This window comes from Podarcis bocagei, assembly GCF_964188305.1.
Source record: "Podarcis bocagei genome assembly, chromosome: 8".
Classification (NCBI taxonomy): domain Eukaryota; kingdom Metazoa; phylum Chordata; class Lepidosauria; order Squamata; family Lacertidae; genus Podarcis; species Podarcis bocagei.
Window position 1 is genome coordinate 24,580,558 of NC_138133.1, and position 19,056 is coordinate 24,599,613.

Sequence of the window (19,056 nt, forward strand, 5' to 3'; positions counted from 1 at the left end):
TCCCTGAGCTCTGGCCTTGCTAGCTAGGGGTGATGGGAGTTGTAGTCCAACAACATCTGGGGACCCACAGCTTGAGAACTGCTGCCCTAGACTGTCCCTGTTTGGGGTGCAAGTGTCAGGGGTGTAGGAAGGGGAGGTGCAGGCATGCGGGCTGACCCGGGTGTCGTCCCTGAGGGGGGTGACAAAATGGTACACCGCGGGAGGCGGCACTTACTGCGGGGCCTGGCCTGCAGCACACCGAGCCATGCGTCTCTCCTGGGAGTGGTTCGGGGCCCCGTGCTGCCCCAAATGGCAGTGTGGGGCTTGCGTCTGCCAGGCAGACTCCATGGGCAGCTTGCTGCGGTGCCCCTCTGAATGGATCGCTGTGGTGCTGCCATGGGCCGCTTGCCCTGCCCCTGCTGCTCTGGGTGCCGGAGCTGCTAGCTACACCCCTGGCAGGTGTGAATGTTGTTGTTGTTGTTGTTTAGTCGTTTAGTCGTGTCCGACTCTTCGTGACCCCAAGGACCAGAGCACGCCAGGCACTCCAGTCTTCCACTGCCTCCCGCAGTTTGGTCAAACTCATGCTGGTAGCTTCAAGAACACTGTCCAACCACCTCGTCCTCTGTCGTCCCCTTCTCCTTTCCCAACATCAGGGTCTTTTCCAGGGAGTCTTCTCTTCTCATGAGGTGGCCAAAGTATTGGAGCCTCAGCTTCAGGATCTGTCCTTCCAGTGAGCACTCAGGGCTGATTTCCTTCAGAATGGAGAGGTTTGATCTTCTTGCAGTCCATGGGACTCTCAAGAGTCTCCTCCAGCACCATAATTCAAAAGCATCCATTCTTCGGCGATCAGCCTTCTTTATGGTCCAGCTCTCACTTCCATACATCACTACTGGGAAAACCATAGCTTTACCTATACGGACCTTTGTTGGCAAGGTGATGTATCTGCTTTTTAAGATGCTGTCTAGGTTTGTCATTGCTTTGGGTGCTTGAATGCTCCCTTGCAAATAGCGGCCATGCATTTAGAAAAACATTATGTGGGAGAGAAGAAAAGCAGTTATACAAAAGCAGTTATATTGTTTTTATATGTGCAAAAAGGGTTGTTTTTGTTTTTGTTTAGATTTGCAATAATTCAGCATGCAATACCCCATTGGTATCCTAGAGTAGTATATTCCAATGTCAAGGCTTCATTCTGCCGAATGTATATTCAAGCCCGACGTATAAAACGCTAATATGAAATCCAAACCGCGGAAAGAAGCTGGCAGGGAGACAGCCACAGTGTTACTAGGTGGAATGTCAAGGACGAGGAGCTATTGCATAAGAACGACCAAGAAGACAGTGAAAGTTAGAAATGGAACAATCAGATTAAAAGAATGAACTTTGCGGTGGCAGAGATTACATTTCTGCAAACTGAAGCCAGGTATGGATGAAAGACTTCGGCTGAATGCAATTCAACAATTAATCAAATTGTGTCGTAATTGAATGAAAAGCAGACTGGCTGTGTGTGTGCAACTATACCAAGCCCTAAAAGAGCTGTAAAGAAAAATAAATCTTTGGAGAAACATGCTATACAGCATTCCCAGACGGAACAGAACGTGGATCCGGGCGATAATTTTTAAAAGAAGTGCTTGCAAAAACTGCAGATGCTAAGCACAGTTTTAAGAGGCATTCTGTCCCCATTTCCACACTCGAGAGGAATGCCATTTCTAAAACAATGTCTGCTGAAATATAAGTCTATGTCATTAAAAATAATGCATTTTCATTTTACCCAGATGTAAATGTATGCTATTTTAATTTATGGTTTAATGGGTTAATAAACTAAAACTTGCATGATCAATAAATTTCTTTAACTGAGTTGCAGCACTAGTTATGTTTATGTTTATTATTATTATTATTATTATTATTATTATTATTATTATTATTATTATTATTATTATTATTATTCCCCTCCCATCTGGCCCGGTTTCCCCAGCCACTCTGGGGGGCTTACAGAATATATAAAGCATAATAAAGCATCAAACATTAAAAACATTAAAATGAATATCCCCAAACAATCTCATGAAATTTTCAGTATTGAAAATGCATCCAAGTTTCACTCTATAAAAGCCACTGTAGCCTATTTATTTATTTCATTTATTTCATAAAATTTATGCATCACTTGATTGTAAACAACAACACCCTCAAAACAGTTTTCAAAAATATAAACAATAAAATCAATAAAAATTTTACAACCCTACATTAAAACACTTGAAGTGGTTCACATGTTGGACTAGGATTCGGGACACAAGACTTCAAATCCCGAGACAATCTAATCCCCATGAAAATCACTGCGTGACCTTGGGCTAGTCACTGTATTTTAGCCTAACCTAAATGGGAACGGGCTGAATCGTATACAGCACCTTGAGCTTCTTAGAAGGAATCTAAGTATCAATGTAGAACTTATACGTGCAAAAGCTTGCTTTGCACCTTGAAATGAATTATAGAGACAATATTTCTTCAGTCAGATAGTAAAACCTTGGGATAGGCTGCTGTCAAGCCTGCTTGTTCATAAAGTGCCATTTACATAGATGATGCCACATTAGTAACAACAACAACAACAACAAATAATATGATGACAAAGAAGAAATTCTTACTCTTCAGATTGGAGCAATTTGCGCTCACCTTGTAATCATCAAGAAGTTTGCTTGTATATTTTGCAACTTCTTTATATGATTTTCCAGAAACAATTGTTTGCTTGCAGAGATTCCTAAACCATGGAAGGAAGGACGTGTTTTCTATGTTGTGTGTTTGTGTGTGTGTACACACTTCTGTTTTTTCTTCTGTTGTTTCCTTATTGATTTACAAAGAAGTTGTAGTTCTCAAAACATTCCCAACACTGTCAAAGAGCAACAAATTGCCACATAAGGATATGAAAGCAAATTCCTACAGTGATAATTTCTCCCCCTCACCCCCGGTTGTTGCATACAGGTGATGTGGCATGGTGCAGAAGTTTGGGAACATGATATTTACTCCAACAGGAAAACGATGCAAAAATTACTTTTCATTCAAATGAAATCTTTTTTAAGACATCTTCAGTTATTGGGGTTATTAAGTCAGAGGTGACGGAAGAGAAGCAATGTTTATTTAAAGGGCAAAGTTGGCTGCAGAATTTATGTTAACTTACTTTCACAATGTTTAATCTCAAATAGCTTAAATCTATTAAAAACACACAGAGACACACATGTCTAGGATAGCGTTAGCAGCAACAAGAAGAGATCCTTCTCCAAGGGTGCATTAGCTAAAAACCATTAACTTGAGCTCTTGAGCAAATGCATAACAAGAACACAGCTGTATAAACAAAGCTCTCTCCTTTATCAGTCCGTGATGCCTAACGAATGGCCTTGTCCATTCCAAAGTGGAGCAGGGATGGCATGTCTGGGTCTTATCTTACATCCTGACCACAAAGACATACAGACTTTGTCAGGTCTGACAAGAGACCCAGGAACGGAGCCAGGAGGGCTCTTAGAGTTGGTGACCTCTTGCTCTAAGATAAGAGTATAGGAACAGGAACAGGAACACCCTTTTATGGTCAAGAGTACAGGAACAGGAAAACCCTTTTATGGTTAAGAGTACCGGAGCAGGAACATCTGCGATGTCAACTTGCGTGTATAAGCTGACGTGGTTGGATTCATGGGGAAGGGGGAGAGGGTGTCTGGAGGATATAGATACTGCATGAAATTTCTGATTTCTTTGGACTTGCTGTGGACTGACCACGCAAGTGCCTTCTACTATCCGGAAAGCAGAATAAATTCTTTCTCTGAATCAACCTTGGTGTCATTTGACTTCATTCCTCCCGTCCAGGAGCAACACAGACCCCACCAGTCGGTAAAGTCTAAGAAGGCTACATCCCCAGATTCCACCTCCAAGTGTCTTACAAAATGCTGGTCATTCACTAAAATGATGCTCTAACTGCAGATCTAAAGAAGGTGATTTGGACAGTACCCCAGTTTTAATGAACAAAGGAAACAGTAAGAATATCCACCAGTGTGGTGCAATTTTAATACTTTATTAAGGAGTTAAGATCCCAACTGAAGTAACAATCTGAAAGCTCCGACCTGACCATCCTTACACAAAATTTTGATCAGGATAACTTTCCTTCCCATGGAAATCGCATTTGCTATATTTTTAGTTGATTCCTACAGAGTGAGAAGCCATTACTCGCATCCAATTTTCCACATAACTGCTCCTGACTGCTGTCCCTTTTAAAGTCTTTTCAGGCTATCCATCCAGAATTAACTTTCTTTTAAGAAAAGGCCTTTTGTGGTTTATAAATTTTTAAATGCAGGATGGGAGCTGCCAGAACAGCTTTGGAGAGCAACCAAAGATTTGAAGCAGTCTCCGTAACATGAAATGAGGTACAGCTCCGACTGCACCTGGAGACAGTACCTCTTTCATTCGCCGTCTTCGGAGTTATGACACCTCTGGCTTTCGCCTCAGAACATCAGGAATGTTCCTTCAAACTGGCTTCTTGGAACGAGGCTTGTGCACTATTAGGGGATAATTTATCACATCATATTTCTCTGACTTAAGAAATCCAGCTTTTTCTTCTTCTTTTCAACAGAGTGGTATTAAAAAAGGAAAGAGAAAGAGAAACACGACAGCAAGGGCTGCTAAACTCATGCAGGAATCTTCAGATGGGGCCAGAGATAATGGACAATGGGGACTACAAGAGAGCTAACAGGCAGCAGGGGGATAGTAGTCACCATCAATTATAACTGTACATAAAACTTCTCATTAAATTCCTGTTCCTCCATTCTTCGCCTGTAATTCACAAAGAGTTTCATTGATATCTGTTAGGCTAGTTTCGCGAGAGACCTCTCGTCGGCCAGAGTGAATTCTTCTCAGTAGTATAACACTGCTTTCCATCCTTGGTGGTTCAAGCATCTTTGCACTTAATGTGCAAGGATTTATTTATTTTTATATGCAAATTGCATCAGAGGAGGAGGAAGGGCTGATAATTGAAGGAATCAGAACTGGCACTGGAGGGGATTTAACTATTTTCTCCTCCTCTGCAATGCTCAGAAGGTTCCCCTTTCCAAAGCTACTGTTTGCCTTGGGGGGGGGCGAGTAGGGGAATCCCTCATTGTAAAATTATTGCAACTCCCCCTCCCCCCCCAAAAGCTGAAACAACATGCATTTTTTTGGTAAAAAATAAAATGCTGATCCAAAGATGTATATGTGTCATCTTGGCTCTGAGTAATTGTTGGGAATATTTAGGGTGGTGGCTCTGAGAAAAAAGAGGACAGGATTATAAATAGTCCTTTTGTACAACTCAAACATTTGGGCTCCCTGTTACCTTTCACCCAATATCTGTAAGTGAGGCATGTTTTAACTAATTTAGTATGAAGATGTGGCTCACTTAGAGATTATACAAACCTTGAGTTATGATTGCTGCCATAAATCAATCCATAGTAATTTAGGTTGAATATATAAAGTAATTGCTGAGATAGATACAGTGGTACCTCAGGTTACAAATGCTTCAGGTCACAGATGCTTCAAGTTACAGACTCCACTAACCCAGAAATAGTATCTCAGGTTAAGAACTTTGCTTCAGGATGAGAACAGAATCACACGGCGGCGGCGCGGCAGCAGCGGGAGGCCCCATTAGCTAAAGTGGTGCTTCAGGTTAAGAACAGTTTCAGGTTAAGAACAGACCTCCAGAACGAATTACCGGTAAGTTCTTAACCCGAGGTACCACTGTAGATAGATAGATAGATAGATAGATAGATAGATAGACAGACAGACAGACAGACAGACACACACACACACACACACACACACACGAAGGACCAAATAGTACCTAACTCCCACTTGATTGAACAAAATGTATCCAACGATTAGTGATCAATGCTGAGGGTGTAAAGAACCCAATGGAAATTTGGTAATACAGACCTATTGAGAATCCGCTTTTACAGAAATAAAATATATCATTGGCTACAGTCTTCCAGGCTAAATCACAGAAAACATAGAGCTGCAAGGGATTAGAGGGGTCATTGAGGCCATCAACCCCCAACAGTGTAAGACAAGTCCCTGTCAACACTAGAGGGAAGACACAGAAATCAAGGAGGGAAGGCAAGGGAAGGAAATGATAATAACACAAGGGAGAAAAGCAGGCAAATGTGTACTTAAGCTGTGCTTCATTTGGACCAGGAAATTGATGTGCTTCTACCCTTAATCCTAACATTTATGAATCAAGCTTTTTCAATACAGTGGAACCTGTTTGGGAAGAAATAATATTTTTCAAACAAGCACCGAGAAAGGCGAAAGAAGTGCCTTCGGGAAGAGAAGTTGTCTTTGCACGTCTTTTAACACGCAGCAATTGCATTTGGCTTTTTGAGGAAAAAATTAGTCAATAGACGTCTCATGAATCCTGGGGAAGGACATACTAATTTTAATGAGCCACAACTATAGGCAAAGTGGTCCCTGTTTTCTGCTATGGCACGGCAGGGAGAATTTTAACAAAAGGCTGCAGCCGACATGTGATGGTAATTGAACATTAGGTGCCTTGTAATGATTTATCACCAAGGGGATTTGCAGAACACTCGTGGCCAGTTAGCTTTTGGTAAGGGAGGTCAGGATTCATAATTGATTAACAGGTGGTAGAGTCATTGTGCCCGGAGACCATATTGATGCTATAAATTCCCTATCTCTGCCTCATTGAGCATTGGGCCAGAAGTGTCTCTCTGTGTGTGCTCTAAACATTGCCAATTCCTTTGGGGAGACCAGAAGGGGGTCTGAATGGAGTTCCAGACAACCTTTTGGGATGGCCCTATGCACACCGCATCCATATATCATTAGAAGACACAGCATGTCACTTACTTTTTGAGTATTATGTGATTGGTTTAACTCTTGTAACGAGAGATCCCCAAACGCAGTTGAAACCCACAGGTTCAGATTCATTTTTTAAAATATATATATATATATATACAGATCTGAGCGAAGGTTTCAGTACAGTTGGATCCTGAGAGTTAGGACTCAGCTACATTAGTCAAAACGCAGTGTTATAAATGCGTTACAACACCGTGACACCAGAGGGCGCTGCAGATCTGAAACCGCAACTCAATTATTTTTTCCAGTTGTGAGTTTTACAATGGTTTTTTTGCAGAGCGTATTCAGAGCGGTTTTTTAATAGCTGTGTAGATCTAGCCTTATAGTGAGTTTCTATGTTTATCATTCCTGATCTGTATTCACCTCTGAACTTCACTCTGTTTTTAGATAAGGTAGTTCTTTTACTATTGTGGTCTTTCAAAATGTTTCAAGGAACTCTGGGCTTTCTCAGGAATTGGTCAGGATTTCATCAGTGCCTGAAAGAAAGCTTATCCACTGCTACCGATCTCCTCTTGCAGAGCCCTTTGCTAGGGAGTGCTGGGTATGTCCTGGCTGGTTTCTGGTGTGTAGTCAGGTGCAGAATCAGCACGCAGCATAGCTGGGCAACTGTTAAGTTTGGTTAAAATGGTTATATACGCATCACCCCTAAAGAGGAAGCGCATCACCAAAAAGTAACAAAATAGGACACATATTTTCATAAAAAATATATATACTAATTTATATGTAGAGATGCAAATGTCACCATTTTGTAGATACAAAATGGCCTAGCTATATCTAGGAAAATGGCTTACTCTATGGTTTTAACCCCTGCATGCTTTCACTAGAGCTAGGCATGCTGGTTATATATGGGGCTGATTTATCCCACAGTGTACTCACGCAAGGCAGGTGCTGGCATTTTTACAAGGGATACCTTTTTAACCAGGAATCAAGGAAGTAAGAAAAAGAATAAACCATCTAAAGTAACAGGGGAAAGTGAGAAGATTAAGCTTGGGAGAACGGTGATATACAACGACTTCTGATTTATTGGTGATAAAATGGAGTAGTGATAGTCGCTTGTGAATGATTGTATATCCCTATAAGTGGCGCAAAGCCAGAAAAAGCCAGGACTGGACTCGGCCGCTGCTACAATATTTCTGTTCGAGTACCTGTCATGTTCAATGCCAGCAGCTGCCATAAATTATAAGATGCTCAGTCTGAGCCTTCAACAAATAAGCACTCTGGTGAGAGATGCTAGGTCAACGCAGGAGTGCAATACATAACCAAGACTCTTTGGGAAAAGGAACTCCAGTTTTCTCTTTCTCATAATACAAACTCAAGACAGCATTCAATCAATGGCATTTGTAGGGATTTGCAACAAGCAAGAAGTTTGTTTGATGAAAGAGATAAACCTGGGAATGCATTACAAGAGTTTGGATTTGATATACGCTTTATCACTACCCGAAGGAGTCTCAAAGCGGGTAACATTCTCTTTTCCCTTCCTCCCCCACAACAAACACTCTATGAGGTGAGTGAGGCTGAGAGACTTCAGAGAAGTGTGACTGGCCCAAGGTCACCCAGCAGCTGCATGTGGAGGAGCAGAGACGCGAACCCAGTTCTCCAGATTACGAGACTACCGCTATTAACTACTACACCACACAATGAGATCATGTGAAGCTTTGTCACTGTTGTGGCCTTTCCCCCATAGATGCTGTGGTATATTACCGCAGTGCATTGATGTGGGGCTGGCTTTGAAGAATGCAGATATTTCAGTGAGTTCAGAGGTAAAGGTAAAGGACCCCTGACAGTTAAGTCCTGTCACGAACAACTTTGGGGTTGCGGCACTCATCTCGCTTTACTGGCCGAGGGAGCCAACGTTTCTCTGCAGACAGTTTTTCCGGGTCATGTGGCCAGCGTGACTAAGCCGCTTCTGGCGAAACCAGAGCAGCACACGGAAACGCCGTTTACCTTCCTGCCGGAGCGGTACCTATTTATCTACTTGCACTGGTGTGCTTTCGAACTGCTACGTTGGCAAGAGCTGGGACTGAGCAACGGGAGCTCACCCCGTCACGGGGATTCGATCCGCAGACCTTCTGATTGGCAAGCCCTAGGCTCAGTGGTTTAGACTACAGCGCCACCCACGTCTCCAGTGAGAACATGGATAATAATAATAATAATAATAATAATAATAATAATAATAATAATAATAATAATAATTTATTATTTATTATTTATACCCCGTCCATCTGGCTGGGTTTCCCCAGCCACTCTGGGCTGCTTCCAACACAATATTAAAATACAGTAATGCAAAATAAAATGCTTTCACTTTCTTGGTTTTCTATCATGTTCCCGTTGAAATCTGCCTTTCGGAAGGACCAAACTGTAGAGTCTACCTCAGTAGCTGCCTTTCCATATGACCATTGACATACGACCAACCTTTGGCCTCCGTTGTTTAACTTGGGATGGGGGTGGCTGGAAGGGAGATTGTGTTAGAATTATGTGCAACCCTTTTTCACTGGTAATCCTTTGTGAGCTCCTCAAATGCCTCAGAGAGGAATGTTTCTGTAGAATTGTGTTGTTTTACAGATGGTGCAAACACCTCTCCTGGTGCTTTGCGGATAACAGGGAGGTGGTGGGTTTTTGTGTGTGTGTGTTGTTGTTGTTTTTTGCAGATGTCCAAGTGTCAAGAGGGTTTAGCTATTCTTTTAGCAGACGCAGTTTGGAAATCCCCGAGTGTTTTAAAACATAACTCTTCCTCGCTGGAGCTTCCCTGCTTCTGGCTCCTGTGGCATTTTCAGGGATGCCTTTTGTATTATTCTTTCCATGAAATTGAGATCCCTAACCTCTGGATTCCACCCCTCCCTCCTTTTCAGTTTCCTGCTTTTAAATCAAAGCCGTTTAAATCAGTGTCGGGGAAGCATTCCCAGCTACGTTTGGTGCGTTAAATCTTGCAGATGTCTATTCTGTACAAAAGGGATCTTAATCCTGGTCTGTGTGAGGGCAGAACTTGTTATGTGGTAGTAATGGAGATGTATCTCAAAAAGACTGATGCCTCCATCCCTGGCATTTTATTGTCGGTCATTGGCGCCATCAGCAGAACACAAGGAAGGTTTTCGCTTTTTAGTAATTTGGTAACCCTTGAAAAACAGAAAGAAGTATATTCTTCAGCAGGGCTCTGGGGAATCCCACCCTTTCCCACCTATTGTGATAATATAGGCTAAAACACTGTAAACATTTAGGTGCCAGCAGTTTTGCTTTGATGATGATGATTGCTGATAAATACAATCTCTGTTTGGCTTTGGGGGTATAGTGAGTTTTGGGATTTTTATTTTATTTTTTGCATTTACACAGCTGCTGATTTTAGGTTTCATTTTATATTTGTTTAGAATTTGTTTTCAGACAAATAGGGCCAGTTTGGGAGTTTTGCCTTCCACATAGCAACTGTTACAACTTTGACTCAAAAAAGGCACTGGGGTGAGAGGGATACGTAAAAATCTCAGGGCACGCTGGTAAAGGGGTCTGGTTTGAAGTTCTGTCCAAAGGTCCAGATGGGGGGTGAGGGGCTGATGGGCCAAAGGACTTTCATTCGGTGAGGGGGGGGTCACTGTAGTTGACCTGCCTGGGTTAAGACACCCTTAACCCAGAACCAACCGTTGTGAATAATCACCCAGTAGTCAGAATGGATTATACATACCCAGTGCCTAAGCCAAAGCCTACTGTCATCTGTAATCAATAAAGTTGTGGCCAATTTAGTTTCAAGATCTTGTTGTGTCATTTTTGTTGCTACTCCACTCCTGCCCCTTTCTGGTTCCTGGGTCACATTGCGCATGGGCTCACATCCAACTTCTCAAACTTGGCTTGTTCAATGCTCTCTGCGTGTGTTTGCGCATGCGCACATGTGCATACGCACACATGTAAGTTCCCATATACATGTTCAAAGTTTCTGTGCACATAATGACCTCCTCATTCATTTCAATATCAGGAGAATCTATTTGTAGTTAAGAGAAAGGCGACTCACCCAGGAGATTTATGTGCACCTCAGAGGATGCCCAGAGTTTTGGATCAGAGCCCAGGCAAGTCATCGCTTGAGTTTCTATATTTACCTTTTGGGTTATACAGGGCACGGAAATGATTTGTGTAGATGAACATGGTTATTTTATACTTGACAGATTTAAACTATGGTTGTGGGGAGAATGGCTGCTTTTTAAAAAGCCATACCCTCCCTTTCTCATCATGGCTAAAGCTATGAAAGAATGCCAGCTGCTTAAGTAGGAGGAACCAAAACTATTCCTGCAACTGCTGCCATTATACAGTAATTATGTTTGTTGCAAAAATAATAATAATGCACTTGCTCTGTGCAATTCTTACTTTGCTAGCAGCCGGGATAGAAAATAATAGCAAATAATGTTTTCCTACTATGTTAACTTGGTTGTTGTCAGTAGGGGGGAGGGGAAAACTAATGAACCTCTAGCAGAGTTATACATTTTCTAAACTATCTGTGCACAGCATGATTAAAAATAAATAAATCTGTGTACAAAGAATTTTTGCAAAGCAACTGGCACTCTAATCCAAACAATTAGCATTAAGCTGTAAAAATTTCAGGCACCCAAATTTAGCTTCCCCTTTAGCGCGGCTCTTATTTTGTTCAGCTCAGGGATCCAATTGGATACCAGATTCATATCTTTCACAAGCAGTCGCGTTGCTGCTGCCAAAGGGTCTTTGGCATCCCTGGACTTCTCAGATGTCTTGTAGCCTTTATGGTGTCCATTTCCACTTGGGTGCAAATAGTTCTTCTGCCCTCCCCAAAGACTGACGTCACTGACGGCAAGTGCATTTAGATGCTCAGCAAATGTCTGCCTGGAACTTCATTATTTTACTGCGCTTTCTAAAAAAAAGTCGAGAGTGGACTGCTCTTCTTCGGTACCTAACTTGCAGAACTCTAAATGGATTGAGCCTGATGTTTTGACAAACACCAGGCTTATGTCCCTCAGGAAACTGGCTGCAAAGCCCTCTGAATATGCTATTTTCATTGATATCATCTATACATCTGTGTAAATCGGCAGAATGACCGCCTCCAACAAAAAGTCAGTGGTAAACTCCTTGGCCAAAATATTTGACCCGAATGCTTTACAAAACCAGCGACCTTCTAGTGAAGAGGAAGACTCACCTGCTCCCCAAATTTCAAGCAAAGATGTCAGCCCCCCTGAACAAATGAGCGGGCTGGATATTGCTTCCTTGGATCAGAAAATAAGCAGGTTGTTGACTGGGCAAGACAATGTCCTTCAGAAGTTGGATTACTTTTCGCAGGAAATCTGCTGTATGGAAAAGAAAATGGCGCTCTTGAAGGAAAAAGGAAGGGACTCTGGACTGCGACCGTCCACCATAACGCCTGAGAAGCCAAATGGTTCTGATGTCACAACATTATGCCTAGAAATTGACAAGAAGCTTGCCGACATGAACAGGAACGCAGAACAACAAGCCAAAAGGTTAGATGGGCTTGAGCAATTGGTCCTTGGAGTCCAGCAACTCCTTGGCTGTTTGGTAGAAAAACTGAAGACGTCTGCCATCACAGACCTCATACGCAGAAATGAAGTCCCTCATAAGCTCCTTAGAGTCGGTGGCTACCTGCGGAAAGATAGATCGGGAAGCCTTTTCAGGATGCAGACGTTCTCGGACAAAAAGGATGCGCTGTTCAGCAAATGGAATGAAAAGGTGAGCCTAATGTGCTTTCCCCCCTTCCCTCCTTTGTGCTCAGTGGAAGTTGTTTTGGGCTAGGTCTTCTGATACAGGAAAGGTTCCTTCCATTTGTGACAGTGACTCAGATCCAGCTGAGGCTCCTCACGGGAGGAAGGGAGGGGAGGGGATAGCCAGAGATTTCCTTTCCACGCTGCAACTCCCAGCACCACCTCCAGCGTTCTGGAGGGTTCAAAGCCGTTTGGGAAGGCGCAGGGGCCTGCAGATAGAAGGGAGAAATTTTCCATCCAGGGCTCTATCTATATTTTTAGCGAAGTTCTGCTCCAGGCAGCCCTGGATCCAACCCTTGTTTACTGTAACAAGTCATTCAGGTTTGGATTTTGTTTTTATTTTTTAAAAGCTCCTAATTTTGAGCATTGTGAGCAATGCAAAATCACACCATAATATTGGCACATGCAGCTTTGTCTTAATGTTTGGGTAACAGTATGCCCATTCTAGAAACCACAAATAGGGGAGAAATCCCAATCTCGTTATTCCCAGTTATTATTTCAGCACAACCTGTTTCTAACAAAATGTCAGAATTTATTTCTGAGACTCTGGTCGTTTGGAAAAGTGCTTTATGAACATAAATTACTGTAATATAAAGTACCTCCCTGCAGATTCTGTGTGCCATGATATATTAAAAAACCCAAACAAAGTGGCACTTCTTAATATTTAATTAAAGGTATTTGGCACTTTTATTCAGTAGAACTTTACATTTTCAGTTCCCTGAATACCTTTGCTGCAGGTTACGTTTTTTTTTGTAAAATATAAAAGGAACGCTGCACATGTAACAAGCTATTTCAGGATAGGCATGGGTGTAGATATTGAACTACTTTAGATGTAACACTAAACCATAGTTTAGCATTGCAGGAGTGAACCTGAACACCCTAGTCCTTCAGAGCAATCACAAGGGCAGTTTGGGTGCTTTCACTTCCATTTTAGATTAACCGTAGCTTGCAGTTCCATCTAAACAAACTACGATTCATTCTAACTATGGTAGAAACAAACTAATATCAAACCCAAGTTTACGATGCTGGCTTGTTTTTGCAAACCACAGTGAAAATTTACCATTAGACCATAGTTAAGTGTTATAGGAGAACCTGGCTATTAACTAGTGGCAGGCAGGTGTTCTCTTCCATACAAACCATTCAAGTCTAAATCAGTTCCATTATTAGAAATGTACCCAACCCTTTCAGACCTTTTTTGGATCCACTTCATTGCCACAGAGAGTTTGAAATGTGATAGGAAAAAATGGAGTTTCACAAACTGGTCCCTAAGTCCATTGCTAATGAAATATACTCGGAGTCGAGAGTGGATTTCATGCTCTTTATTCAGCTCATGGTGGTGAGGAGGAATGGAAGTTCCCCCACAATATCTTCTTTATATACATTATTTACACAATGGGCTGCACGTGATTGGCTAATTCCGGGATTCTCCTGTAGGCCAATCAGGTTGTGGATTCACTTCCACCTGGAGCTGGATTGGGTGGCTCCTGCGGACCAATCATACTGCTGCATTGTTCTAGGACCAATCAGACTGCTGCATTTTGGATCCTATTCAACTCAGTACATAACAGCTAATATGATTGGAACGGAACTGCTTCAGTTCATAAGTAATAGTCATAATTTGTACAGAACATTCAGTGTTCAGTGTGCATTACCTCAGTGATCAATACAACATCCCTGTAAGTGAGGCCTGCAGCATTATCTCCATATTGACCATGGAGCTTAGACAATAGTGTCTTGCCTTTGTAGTCAGCCTCTAGCCGAGACAGGATTTGTACCAGGGACTTCATAGTGCACACAATCCTAGTCATTTCTCTATACTCATTAACTAGTTCATCTTACTTTGAGACTGTTCACTGCTGCATTCAGGGGCTTTGCAAAAGCATTATCCTTAAACAGCCCCACTTCCTTGTTGGATAACGCCTGGCTGGAGTAAACACATGTAATTCAATAAGGGCCAAGTGAGTCTGGGCAGCAGCAGGACAGCATCTTGTGAAATATTTCCTTTCAGTCTTTCAGGCCAAGGTTTCCCCATATAATCTAGATTACCTTGCAAGCACCGTTTTAAAATAGTGATAACCTAATGTAAAACCAATGTGTTGTGTAAGTGAATGAAACCATAGGAAGCATACGTATACAGGCTGTTTCGGGGTATCAAAATGAATCCATTGCAGGATGCAAATACATTTTAATCAACATTTAGGTTGTATATTGGTCAGATCTGCTATTATTTGAACAGCGTCAATTTGGGATAAAGTCCCACATATTTAAACAAGAGACGAAGAGATGCGTATGTGCAGTCAAAGAGCCATAAGAGCGCTAAGTTTTAACAGATTGCACCTAATGTTACTGTGAACCATGAATTCTATGTCTGATTTATTTTGGTAAATATTACATGACGAAAGGCTGTATCTGGAAAAGCCTGCTCAAGATTTCAGTCCTTCTGGGTAAACGATGCTGTCAGTTGCGCAGATGTGTGTCTAAAGAAGTCCAAATGGGCAAGATCGTGACACAGTGGAAAGCATAGGTAGTGTTTTAGTCTGAATGTGGCCATATTCCACCTCTGAATGGGGCCTCCTGCCGCCGCGTGATTTCTGTTCTTATCCTGAAGCAAAGTTCTTAACCCAAGGTACTATTTCTGGGTTAGCGGAGTTTGTAACCTGAAACGTCTGTAATCTGAAGCATCTGTAACCCAAGATACCACTGTACTGTATTGTATTGTGTTGTGTTATACATCAGAGTCATTCGAAGAACAAGATGAGTCAGAATAGACTGGAAGTGCCTATGTTAAAATTAGCCAAAATTCCTTTTTCTCAGCTTCTTTTGCATAAGGACATTCAGATTGTCTCTATGAATGAGGTCATCTTGCACAGTTGACTTTATGAGCTGCTGAAATCGACAAACACTCTCTGCACACCCATCCTATTTCAACTGGGGCTCTCTGAAAATAATCTGCGCATTTACCATCTTGTTTAGAAGCCTGTAGCATCCACTGAATTCATCACACACACACACACACAGAGAGAGAGAGAGAGAGAGAGAGAGAGAGAGAGAGAGAGAGAGAGAGAGAGAGACCTGTTTCTTGAAAGAATTCTATCTCCTGACACATTTGTTTTACCACTTTTGTTGTAAAATAAAGTCTTTCCCTCCTTTCTCCCGGTACCAGTTTTTTTTTTAAATAAAAAAAGGCCAGTAGTGAAAGGGGATATATCTGATCCCCAAAATTATAATGCCCATGCTTTCCCAAGGATGGTAATCAATACTTGTGTTGGAAAAAGTAATGGTTAAAATAACCCTAAGAATTCATATCTTATGATCCAGACCTTGAACATTTCATTCACGACAAAATGAACTTTTATCAGTAAATGTTTTGAGGGCAGCCTCCCAGCACCATATCTCTGGGCTCCCTTGACACCATGACTATCAACTTCCAAGGAGAAAATTAAAGCACTTTTATTCCTCAATATTTTTTCCATATTGTTAGATTTGCCATTTTAGATGTAATTGGAATTGTTTTAGCGTGCCATTGTAATATACTTTGTGCTTCCTTCTGAAATTAAATGGGGGTACAGACATGAAATTAAACTTGCCTAACCGGACTATTTTAAAGGAATCCAAGATCAGTCTAACTGTCCATGAAAATAATCATTGGCTCAAGCTCATAAACCACAGCTGGATTTGTTAAACATGCATATTAAGTAAAACCAGGCTATAATTCAGATTTTCTTGAACAAACATTGAAATGAACTCGCTGTAATTCATTACAGCTGGGTTTGTCTCTTTCTTTCACTGTGACTGCCTGTCATGTTAGGCCCAGTATTTACTGTTGTTCTGAGTGCAATTGTCAATTAGAATATCATCATTCACTCTACAGGGAGGGAAAACAGTGGTTTTTCTATAGAACTACTGAAAGCTCCGAGGCTTATTCCAAACTGGATTGCATTTAAGAGACATGTATCATCAAGGCACTATTTATTTATTTATTCTTGCTAGCCGTATAGTCAGTGGACTGTGTTGAGGTCTCTTCTTGCTTAGGCTGTGCATGTTTCTTTGTTTAAAAATTACGAATAGGTTTCAAATCTTGGGATGTGTCCCCCCCTCCCGGTTTTCTGATACATCCCTCGTGTTTGGGGAGGGTGTGTGCAGTTTAGACAATGGATGCAACAGTATTACCAGGCTGAACTTTGGAAATAAAGGGAATAGTTAACTTCCATCTTCCTCAGCTCTGTGATTTGGCTAGAAGCAGTTTCCCAGAACTGAAAAGAGTGCTCAAGCTATAGAGAAAGATCAAGTCTTCAGGAGGTATCAGGGTGCTGTCAGCGGCTCCCGGCTGGTTGCCCAGGAAGTTGCAAAGACAAGGAAAAGTTTCTTACAATCCTTTTTTATTTCAAACTTTACAGATAGAGGCTATAGAACCCAACCTCTTGGATAATGGTGTTGTCCTGAGTGAATCTCCACCCCCCCCATCTCTCCCATTTCCTCATTCTTCATCCTCATCACCTCCTCTATGGGTGCTGCTAAGTGCCCTCTGCCTTCAAGCTCTTTGCTCTCCTACTTTTAAGGCTTGCCAGGTTCTGGGAGATAGTAGGTCTGGAGTGCTTTCTAATGACAATGTGTCAGTCAGCTGCTGCTCCAGCTTTGCCTACTCCTCTCCCATAATTTCCCAACTTTCCCCCTCATCTGCCTCTGAGCTATGACCTCCCGCAAACCCCTGTTGTAAATCTATACTGTCTTCCTCTTTCTCTTCCCTGGAAGGGTCAGGATGGGGAGGCGGTCTCCACCATTCCTCCTCTGCCCAGTCCCTGACAGGTGGCCTCTTGCTCGGAAATGGCTCACTAAGGCTTGATTGATCCATTTGTGCATAATTCATAACTTGATAGGTTCAGCCCTCAACGACTCCTTTAACCAGTGCAGTGACTGTTTGCACTGAAAAGTGTTGTCTTTACAAAGTGAATATGGGAATGTAAGTGAGTTCAGGTAGATCAGACCCTGGCATCCTGCCTCCTACAGTGGCGACTCTGGGAAAGCCAGAAATAAGACATGAAGAAGTTTTTCCCTCCCTAGCAATTGATACTCAGTTATCTTGTCTCTGAACCTGCAGGTTTTATATAGCTATTAGGACTAATAGCCATGACTTGAGTAATGAAAGAAGTGATCAACACGCATGTGTAAAATGGCCCTTTGTAGTGTTTTTAATGTGATTTTAATTGCACCTTGCATTGTATTAGCAGTAAACATTCTGGTGTGGTTGTTAGAATGGTGCCTTCTGGAGATAAATAGAGGAATTCTGACTCAAATCATCATAGTCACCCGTTGATGGTTACTGCGGAACAGAAGCCATTGCAGCTCATGCACTATAGACAGAGTTTTCTTATTATCGGAAGTTACTTCAAACACAAATGGCCGGATTCAACTAAATTGTTGTGCTAATACAATATTGACTCCAAGAGAAGAGTGGAAATGGTTCCACCTGACGAGCAGAAATCCTTGAGCTGATAATAATAATAATAATAATTTATTATTTATACCACACCCATCTGGCTGGGTCTCCCTAGCCACCCTGGGCGGCTGCCAACAAAATATTAAAATACAGTAGTATGTTAAACATCAAAAGCTTCCCTAAACATGGCTGCCTTCAGATATCTTCTAAAAGTCTAGTAGTTGTTCTTCTCTTTGACATCTGGTGGGAGGGCGTTCCACAGAGCGGGTGCCGCTACCGTGAAGGCCCTCTACCTGGTGGAAGTGTTCTACCCAGAGGTTTCCAGATGCCTCACTTCACATAGTGACATATGAGTCACCAAGTTTAAAGTCATCAGCAGAGCTGGAATCAAGTGAGGTGGATCTGTGGTACCCAACCTTTTGTGCCATGGTTGTCATCCTGGAAGTTCTGTTGATCCTGAACACACACAACAAGGTGAAAAGACTGGTTCTCTGCTGAACGCAGAGTCATGACGCAGTATGTGTGGTGTGTCTTCCTTTTGTGATGCCTTGTGCTACTCTTTGTCTTGCTTTGTGCTATGGTGCTGCAGGGGAACAGCAGCTAAAGGAATTTCATAACATAAACGAGGGTTTTTAAGAACCCATATGGTACACACATAAGAGGCTGTCGGGAAATTTGAAATTGAAAAGTTTTTTAAACCCCTTAGAAACTCCACGAAGGTTATGTAGATCCCTGACAAGTTTATCTGGTATCCTTTGATTTTGTATCTTATCAGTATGTACATCGGAACAAATGTCACAAGAAATATGGGGAGGAATCTGAAAGAGGAATGTTGGCTTTCAGCAGCCCCAGGGCATTTACTCAGGTGATGTCTCATGCCCTAATGCTAAAAAAAGTCGATATGTTGAGGCATCGGTATAGTTGCACGTGGGTTGCTGTCAGGGAAAACATGTCTACTCTGTATTGGTGCTTATATATCAAGATTCATGACGTTAGTTTGGCTGGGAATGGCATGCTGAAGTACTTGTTATCATCACTCAGATCAAGTAACTGAAC

The 19,056-nt window shown here is 42.1% G+C and overlaps 1 protein-coding gene across 1 annotated transcript in view; it reads left to right on the plus strand.

Moving 5' to 3' along the window:
• Window positions 1-11,595: 11,595 nt before the first annotated feature.
• Window positions 11,596-19,056, plus strand: part of MYLK4 (myosin light chain kinase family member 4) — a 35,347-nt gene continuing 27,886 nt past the window's right edge. Inside the window, exon 1 of the mRNA XM_081206339.1 lies at window positions 11,596-12,531. Coding sequence (XP_081062465.1) covers window positions 11,884-12,531 — 648 coding nt within the window. The 5' untranslated portion in view covers window positions 11,596-11,883. The remainder of the gene's footprint in view (window positions 12,532-19,056) is intronic.